Source organism: Oreochromis niloticus, linkage group LG6, assembly GCF_001858045.2.
Source record: "Oreochromis niloticus isolate F11D_XX linkage group LG6, O_niloticus_UMD_NMBU, whole genome shotgun sequence".
NCBI lineage: Eukaryota > Metazoa > Chordata > Actinopteri > Cichliformes > Cichlidae > Oreochromis > Oreochromis niloticus.
The window spans coordinates 19,152,375-19,161,543 of NC_031971.2; the positions used below are offsets into that span (position 1 = coordinate 19,152,375).

The following is a 9,169-nucleotide window of genomic DNA, read 5'->3' on the forward strand; positions in this document are numbered from 1 at the left end:
ATGCCGTAAGAACTTTTTCTTTCTGTGGTGTTCAACAGGTGCTTAAGTGCGCATGAGATAAATCAGCCCAGAAAGCGCGATTCTATGTCCAGTGCGTGTACAGACTCTGCAGCAGTTTGATTTCATTCAAAGTAGATTATTTAATATGCTCTAAAAAAGATAGTAAAGCTTTTGTACCTGAACAAACTTCAAAAGTTAAGCAGTTAATTTGCTGCAAAAATGTTACAGAAGCTGAGAAAGAAGGAGAAACACGGTGTGGTAAAAGCTGACAGATGAGTGATTTCATTGACAAGGCACAAAAAAAAAAACTATGAATATATATCCCATTTATTAAAACATTCGAAGTTTTACCAACAATAATTATCTGAATATGAAATACATTTAATGCATCACTACGAAACAAAAACTGTTAGGCTGAAAAATCCCGAGTCACGAGTTGGTTTCCTTCTGACGCAACTCTGCCGTTTAAAGTCTGACAGCAAAAACTTCCAGTATTTAATTCAGTTTCTTTTACAAAAGCAACAGCGCACAAGTCCCACAATATTTCAAAGGACAAACACATAAAAAAGTGTTAAAAACTCCACACTCAAGTAATTGGATTTTATGCCCCCGTCTAGCACGCTCGCGCTTTTCTCTCCATGGTGCTCTAAAAACTCTCCAAAAGCTTCAGATGTCTTGTGAGCTTTTCTTTCTCGATCTCCGCTGCTTTTAATTCGTCGACATCGCTCACAGGATCAAATATATCCAAGCACAGTGAAAGTTTTGAGATTAAAACGTTCTCATTGGAAGAAAAAAAAGGAGCTGGATCAAACTGTTTTGGCGCATGAGAGGACTTTGAATCTGTGAGAAGGAGCGCACACAATAAATCTGTTGTTAACCTTGCTGTGAAAATATGTTTGAAGAAAACAGCCAATTGTTGTATGAAATGTATTCAAGTATAAAATAATGCCCTTTGTTTGGGGGAAAAACTTCAGCAATGTGAGGGTACAAAAGTCCCCTGTGGCATTTACCAGCACCCTTTGTGCTGTTTGCGCTTTGGCGTCTCCACTTGGCGCATTACCCAGGCCCCTTTAAACGCGATTGTTTCTTTCTTTCTAATGACATTTACCGGATCAAAACATGCTGTTAATTCGATCAGAAAGCTTCACCCTTCATAACAATGGCAGTATAATTTCTCCCAAAGTTTGTTAAGTTGACCGAAATTAGGCAAATGAATAGGGGTCTCCAGGCTACCCATCTTGCAGGTGACGGGGAATAATGCGCGTTCACACCAGCTGCATTCTTCTTTATTTCTCCCTTTCTTTCACAGCATTATTAAAATTTAGGCCAATGAAACTATTCATTCGAGTGAATAGACATTTTCTTATAGGATAATAGGATACAAATTGAGCCTCTCCAAAGAGTCTCCAGTGGTGGGTAACCCTCGTGTGCCAGAGGCTGCTGGAGACGCTGGCCTTGACGCGGACGACGCTCGTGTGCCAGGGCTAATCACACACCTGCCGAGGAGTCCAACAAAATAAAGAATGTAAACAAAAAGCTTGCCATCTCTCATAAAAGATGGATGTGTCACCAAGTCGTGTGAGAAGCGCCGGGAACAAACGGGGGGACTCCGTCTCCAAAAGATCTCCCCTGAACTTGGCGGAACAGCCTATTAAAGGCTTACTTAATTACTCTAATGACACTGGACAGGCCTTAAAACTCGGACCGGGCTTGGATGAGAGTTAAGATCGCTTGCTGGGATTTGTAAACAGGCGATCGTGTGAGAAACGCGAGTTGGAAGAAAAAGGGATTCTTTTTTCGCCGGCTTTGTTTTCAGTGCGCACAGTGCGCCCCGCCGGATCAGCCGATCCCAGCGCTCAGTTCTTATTTCCCGCCTGGGTTGTTACTATGCAAATAATATTCCAAAAGTAATCACGTGTCTTTTGAACAGCCACGTGGATTAACAAAGCAGGTTTGCCCCCCTGCTAGCCTATGGCTTTAGATTTTTACTATTTCTTTAACTGATCCAAAATGCACACATTTACCCAATGCACGTCTCTAATCCCATGGAATAATTTACACCATGAATGCGAGAGTCCCTTGGATGGATCCTTTATAAAGGACAGCTTTCTGCTCAAACCTCAGTCTTCTCCTTCACTTTCCAGACCAGGACATCTCTACAGCTTCGAGCTAAATTCATTTTTAAGACGTTTATCAGGGATTCGTTGATGGCATCTAAAATGAAAGACAGGAAGGTATGCGCTCCCTGTGCGCTCGGCATTTTGAGGACAGAAATAATTTGGAACCTGGCACTTTTTAAGACTTTTGAGTACACTGTTGGAATTATTTGCTTCTCTATATACAGCTAAAAGTGTAAAACTGCTGTTTCCCGGACTTTTCACTTTAAAGGAGTAAAAGTCTTTTGTGCATCTCCATGTGGCGCGCGTTAAGGAGAAGCCTAACTTCTGTTGACGTGAAAGACCATATTATGCAGTTCGGCAGTATCTGGTGGCAGCAGTGTGAATACATTTATCACAGACCTTTATAATGTGTTACACTCGTTAAACGATAGTCAGAGTATCGTTTACTTGCCTCAGAGATAACGAATTTGTCGAGAGCGCAGGTGGCCGCTGCGCGCTCCTGGAGCAGCACAGCGCGCGACGCGTAAAACCCGCCAGGATTTGTAGCTCTCCTTAGGATCTCTTCCACATTATTTCGTATTATTTTGAAAATTGTGGGATTTCCTTTTCTTTTCTTTTTAAAAAAATCTATTTTGGCTTGTTTAGGGCCGTAAAAGGGAGGCAATACAACGATTCCGTTTACTCATGTCTCTTTCCCTGTTTTCGCAGAGAACTCCAATCTCCCACAAAGTCATCGAGAAAAGAAGACGGGACCGCATTAATCGTTGCCTGAACGAACTGGGAAAAACAGTTCCAATGGCGTTGGCTAAACAGGTATTGTGATGTGTATTTATTGTTGGCTGGCTTTATTATATAACATCTAAAATGACAAATAAAAGAGTTAATAGGGCAGTCCAGTCTTCTATATATGTAAATATTTTAAAATGATTTAAAAAATAATTGTAATTTTTTCTCAGAACTCTGGAAAACTGGAGAAAGCTGAAATCCTGGAGATGACGGTTCAGTACCTGCGAGCGCTCCACTCAGCGGACTTTCCCCGCGGGAGAGAGAAAGGTCAGTAAACTCTTGTAACGAGCTCTTGTACTTTACGCATGACATTACCATCATCCTGCCAGCTAAGTTAATAGCTTCAAACGTGCTGGTCGTGTAAAATTTGGAAGACTTTATTTTTTTAATGTACGTTTCACTGCATGCCCAGCTTTACGCACCGGAATGAGCCACAAAAAACACGAAGTGGTTGTTCAATATCTCACCCGCAGGGTTCTAACCAGCACTTATTTTGGCTAATTTCAGGCGAACTACTTGCTGAATTTGCAAACTACTTCCACTACGGATACCACGAGTGTATGAAGAACTTGGTGCACTACCTGACCACAGAGGATAGAGCTGAAACCAAAGACATCAAGTACGCAAGGATCCTCGCCTTTTTACAGTCAAAGTCCCGTGTGGTCACCGAGCCTGTGTTCGGTTCTGTCGGCGCGATGCCAGAACCGTCTGAATATCTTAGCCAGCTGCACTCCTCCCCGGAGCACCAAAACCACAGCCCCAGTGACTCCGTGTACCAACAGAGTCCACCGGGACACTTCTCGTGGCACAGCTCTGCCCGCAGTCCAGGCATCTCATACCCAACAGTGCCACTCTCTGCCCACACACAGCAGCACGGTGGATACTTGTCGCCGGTGCAGGGACTCGATCACCACTATTTCAACTTCATCGGGCACACGCACGCAAATACGTTTAGTTTGCACAATGCGCAACACGCCATGTAAATAGCCTTGTTTTATGTTTTTTATTTATGCATATGGATCATGTAAATGTTGTGAATAAATAGAGTATTTCTGAATAAATTACTGCTTGTTTTGTTATCATTACACTTACATGAGGTGAGCAAGAGTGCCTAAATCTCCCAATAAAGCAACAGAGAGAGATAGAGAGAGATAGCAGGATAAACCACAACTTTGGGAAAAGATGTTTACAAAAGAAAGGGAAAAGGGTTCATTTTTAGCAGTTCGTGAATTCCCTACATTGCCTGAAAAGAGAACTAGAGAACTACTAGAGAACTACTAGAACTATACAAAAAACAGCATGCTACAAACTTTTTTCCTGGTGTATTTAAACAAAAGTTAAGTAAAATCTGATTGGAGTAGATTTGAGAGTAAACTGAGTCATTTGGACATGAGAGAGAATGGTGACACACAAGTCTGAAGTGCTCTTGATATGAGCTAAACAAAACTGAAAAATGTATCCAAAGAATAGCTTTAAGTATTTATCCCAGGCTAGGATCTGTGGCTGTGACGGCTGACAAATAAGGTTAGAGGGTGTAAACATGAGTCTGATTCCCAGCCACCCCTGACTTAACCAAGCCTGCACCAAAGAAACCCCAAATTACCCCTTACTTAAATTAATTTCAACATGCTGTTTAAGCATAGTTTTTATGTCAATAAAAGTTTTCAACATTCACATTTAACACAACAGGATGCCCCCCCCCCCCCCCCCCCCCCATTCTCACCCCCAGTGTGTTTTCCAGGCAGATGAATCTGCATTCCAGATTTCCAAAAATCCAATTTCAAAACAAAAACCCCACATAAACAAATAACATGATAACAATGAAAGCCACAGTAACAATTACAATAGCAATAAACTTGCAACAATAAAGGAAATTGAATAAAAAACAACCCTTGGAAAAATCACAAAAGAACAAACAATAACTTTGTTAAAACAGAAGTAAGAAGACATGCAGTGTGATTGACAAAACCTTGACCTCAAAGCATGACTAAAGGCAAATATAAAATACGTACGCCTTTAAAAATGATTCAAAGTTCAGCGGTTGGACAGGTCCTCATGTCAGATGGAAATATTAGAGAAATCATAATCTCCTTTAGTTGTTTAGGTGAGTAGGTGACACTAAGAGAAGCTGTTGGGAGGATGACCTCAGTGACCTTGGAGCAAATATGGACCTATGCAGCTACTCAGTGTAAATGAGGTAAAATGAAAGAAGTTTTGACCCACATGCAATTGAAAATGAGTGGAATAATAAAATCCGGGAGTTACAATAGTCAACCCAAGTGGTGATAAAGGCATGGATAATTTTTTCTAAGCTCGTTAGAGGCAAAACTGATTTTAATTTAGTATGAATCACAGTTAGTAAAAGCTGTTCTTCACAACACTACTGATTTGACTGTTAAAAGTCATCAAACTATCCATAAAAGCATAATAATTTTCATCTACAGTTAAGACCAAGGGCCTTGATGGTAGTGATTTTGAGGCTGGGTTGGGGCAAAATAAATTTACCTGAGCTTTGCTGGAAATTTAGTTAAGACTTAAGACTATTTAAAATCATTACAAGATTTCAAGAGGTTCTTCACAGAATAGTCACTGTCACTTACAATCAGATAGAATATTATCTGCATAACAGTGCTATTAAATATTATGTTTCTAAAAGACAGAGCAGAGGGGTACTTGTAAACTGAAAACAGCAGAGGACCCAAAATGGATCCTTGAGGGATGCCACATCTACTGGAAGCTGGGCATGATGAACAGTTCTCTATAGAGCAAATGTTCTAGTTCAAATATGAGTAACACAAGCCTACACATCTGATTAGAAATATTTTTTTTCCTTATGTGTGTGTTTGTGTACTTTTAAATCAAAGTTGCATTTTATTGATCTCAGGGGACTGTAAGAGAAAAAAAAGTTATCCTGTCTGAACTTTAGCCAAGTTTTCATGTTTCCATATATTTAGGGAAATGAGGATTTTTATTCATCAGGATTAAAGAAGGATGCTATGCAGGAAAAAGAAAACCTGCCACAGTTAGAAAGTTTCTGTTTATTTACATTTGAGATTTGTTGCCTCTTAAGAGCAACATAGCACCAACAATTTTATTGCGCTGATCAACCTTTACAGTCTGTAGGTTTCTTTGCCTTCAACAGAATAAGAACTTGTTTTTGGCAAGCTTGTGTCTGCTGTATGTGACTGCCACATCTCAATAAGTGCAACAAAGTGCTTTCAGCCCCCTTTCTTTCTTACTTTCTGAAAAAAAAGGTAAGAAAGAAAGAGTGGGGGAAACCACATGTTGTTGTTTTTTTAAAACCAAGAAGCTCCTTTGTGGTGCATCTGGAAGGGGAACAATTGATGAATCCTTCTGCTTCATCCTTGAGTGACTGCGAAGAAAAATAATCAACACCATGAAATCAAAGTTTCTCTCTGAGAGGAGAGCAAGTAAACCCTTTCTCTGTGTTTTAATTCAGAGGCAAAGCTGAAATTATTAAACGTAGCTTACCCCCTTTGCCACTTTAGGCATCTGCCCTCCGATGTGGTACTAACAGAGAAAAAGGAAGGTGGGTAGGTGTCTTCATGTGCATGTTGTCATGTTAAGATTAATGGATAGGTGTGGGAATCATTACTCAGTGGATAGGTGGAGGATGGCTGGATAAGCCCATATTAATCGCCTGGATGGCTGGATAAACCCACATTAACCAGCCTCTGACCAAAAAGACAAGCAACAAGCAAGCAAATGAAAGAAATGAAAGACAGTGGCCACGCAGATGGAGAAGTAACAATACGATGAAAGAGGAAAGGCTTTTCAAGGAATACTTGGATCCCTGCAGCCTCAATATTGGTTTAAATCCTGACTCTAAACAGGAAGAAAGACTCATGTTCAACCAGATGAGAAAGATTTAGCCACAGCACCTCACATGAATAATAATAAATTGAGCAGGAATAAAAAAACAGACTCCAGACCATTCACCATTCATTGTCATGTAAAAATGAGCCGCGGTGGTAAAACTTCAGTTGGAGAATGTTTATTTTAGCATTAATATCACAGGCTGAACATTAACAATCGGCTCTTTCATAAAATTATTCATCACGGGAATATCAAAGCACCTCACCGTCAGACCTAAATCTTAGAGTTGGACTTTGAGGAGAATGAAGTCAGGCAACTTCATAAGGAAAAAAGAGGAGTTTTATCATCCTACGGGACAAAGATAAAAGTATTTTATAAAGATAAAGTAAAATAAACCTTAAAAAGATTTGCGTATTCATCCGTTTACACACTTTTTAACTGCAACTCCTTTCTGTGCACTTTCTGAGAAATGGATTTGCGTAACATGCAAGACACATGAGACACAATTCTTCACTTGCTCTGATTTTGTTTGTAAAAGTAACCAAGACTACATTTGCAGTTTTTTTATACTGACAAGACTCTTTGCACACCAGCCAGATTCTCTTCAAGAGTGACATGACCATTTTTTGTCTGAATACATGTTACAGTCACTATAATTATGCTGGTTGTGTACTACATATATATAGTGCTATATATAGCAGTTTTTCCTGCATCATTTGAAAAAGCAGGTCTTGCATAACTTCATCATTATTAAAAGTTCTTCTTAAGCTAAATATCCAGGCAGCTGCTCCTGTCATTGTGTTGTGTTAATGCTTAACGTCTGTTAATGCTTAATTAAAAGACTTCATTCATTTTTGTCTTAAGATTTTTTTGAAGGACTTAAAAAATGGAATCAAAAAAGATCAAATTTATTGCAAAATTAGTTTTGCCTCTGTAAAATCATGTTTTCAAGGTTTTAAATGTAAAAGTTAAAATTGTGTATAATGAATGTACCAAGTAGCAGTGGTGGAAGAATTCATCTTTATCTGAATAGCCAAACATCATCTTCACTAATAAGAAATTCTTTACATTTTCTGCAGTTTTCTTTTGTTCTTTTGTTTTTGAAGATTTTTCAGACCAAATGTGATTAGTTAAAAAAAGTTGTATATTTACAGATTCAATAACTCAGCATTACAGTTCTGATTATTATTACTGACTGCATCATAAACAATAACTCATATTCCATATTATGTAATAAATACACTGATTTGTTTCATTCTGCATAGCAGGGATATTTTTTGATCATTTTTGCTGTCAAAGTTTCACTTGTGAATTATTTTTGATGTTATACATTTATTTAAAGTAAAAAACAAAGAAACAAAAAATAAACCCTGTTTCATATCTGATAAGTAAACAGAATAAAATTTCTGCAATTCAACACAGAAAATAATATCAGCAAGTTAACTGTTTTTAAGTATCACTGTGTCCATGTTTAGAGGAATGTGATAAATAAAAACTGCATTGCTGATGATCGGTATAGCTCACTGCATTGACCAGGTGACCCATATGCTGTGAGGCTATTGCAGAGGCCTGGGCTTGAGGCCATTTACTGCCTGTCTTCCCGATGCACTCTCTCCCAGGTTTGTTTTTGCTCAGACATATCCAAACACATCTTGTGTCTTAAGTTCACTTTTAGTGCCTAAAATCTTGCACAGTGCTGTGGATAGGCGTACATATAAGATAAGATAAGATAACCAAATAATAAATCATATCTTAACACTTCTAAAAGTTCCCCAAGATCTTTGGGATAACAAGATGGGCACAATTAACTTCTACCAAATAGTCCAGAAATTATCCGATAAGAGAACAATGTTTACAGCTATGATCATGCTACTGTAGTGTTTTTGTTTTTGTTTTCTTTTTTGTTTTGTTTTTTAAATTCTGCCTCTTGTCTTCTTAAATAATAGATATATTCATTCAATCAAAGTCTGAGAAAGAAAATGTCCATTTCATGACTCATGATTAGAGATCAGTTTATCTTAAGGGAAAAATTTTGGAAAATGTCTTTATTCACATCCGTAACAAGAACCAGATGAAAGGATGCAAACAGCCTGCTTATTTGAGCCTTGCAATTGGTTTAGCTTAACAGAGGAAAAGTATTACATGCAAATGTTAAAAAAGCCTTCCATCACCTCTAAAGTTCAGAAATGAAAACAGTGGGCTTTGGTATTGTGTCGTTTTGATTATTGCCAAGCAGTATAGTCTACTGGAACAATGGATGGCTGAAAACAGAGCAGCACACACTGTGTTTGGTTGTTACTACAGAACAAACATGGTGAGAATGCGTAAAAGCCTCAGCTGGTAGAATTAGATGAAGATAAAAAAAAATCTTTTTGTTCTCAAAGGATTTCTGATCACAGGTAAACTTGATCGAATGAACTCTGCTA

At 38.6% G+C, this 9,169-nt stretch overlaps 1 protein-coding gene across 1 annotated transcript; it reads left to right on the forward strand.

Annotated features, from left to right (window-relative positions):
- Nucleotides 1–1,560: 1,560 nt before the first annotated feature.
- On the forward strand, nt 1,561–3,955 carry helt (helt bHLH transcription factor). Its single transcript, XM_003452291.5, has 4 exons — nt 1,561–2,234; nt 2,829–2,933; nt 3,077–3,173; nt 3,414–3,955. Exons 1-4 carry the CDS (start codon nt 2,067–2,069, stop codon nt 3,887–3,889), a joined length of 846 nt encoding a protein of 281 aa, XP_003452339.1. The 5' UTR covers nt 1,561–2,066; the 3' UTR covers nt 3,890–3,955.
- The last annotated feature ends 5,214 nt before the right edge of the window (nt 3,956–9,169 follow it).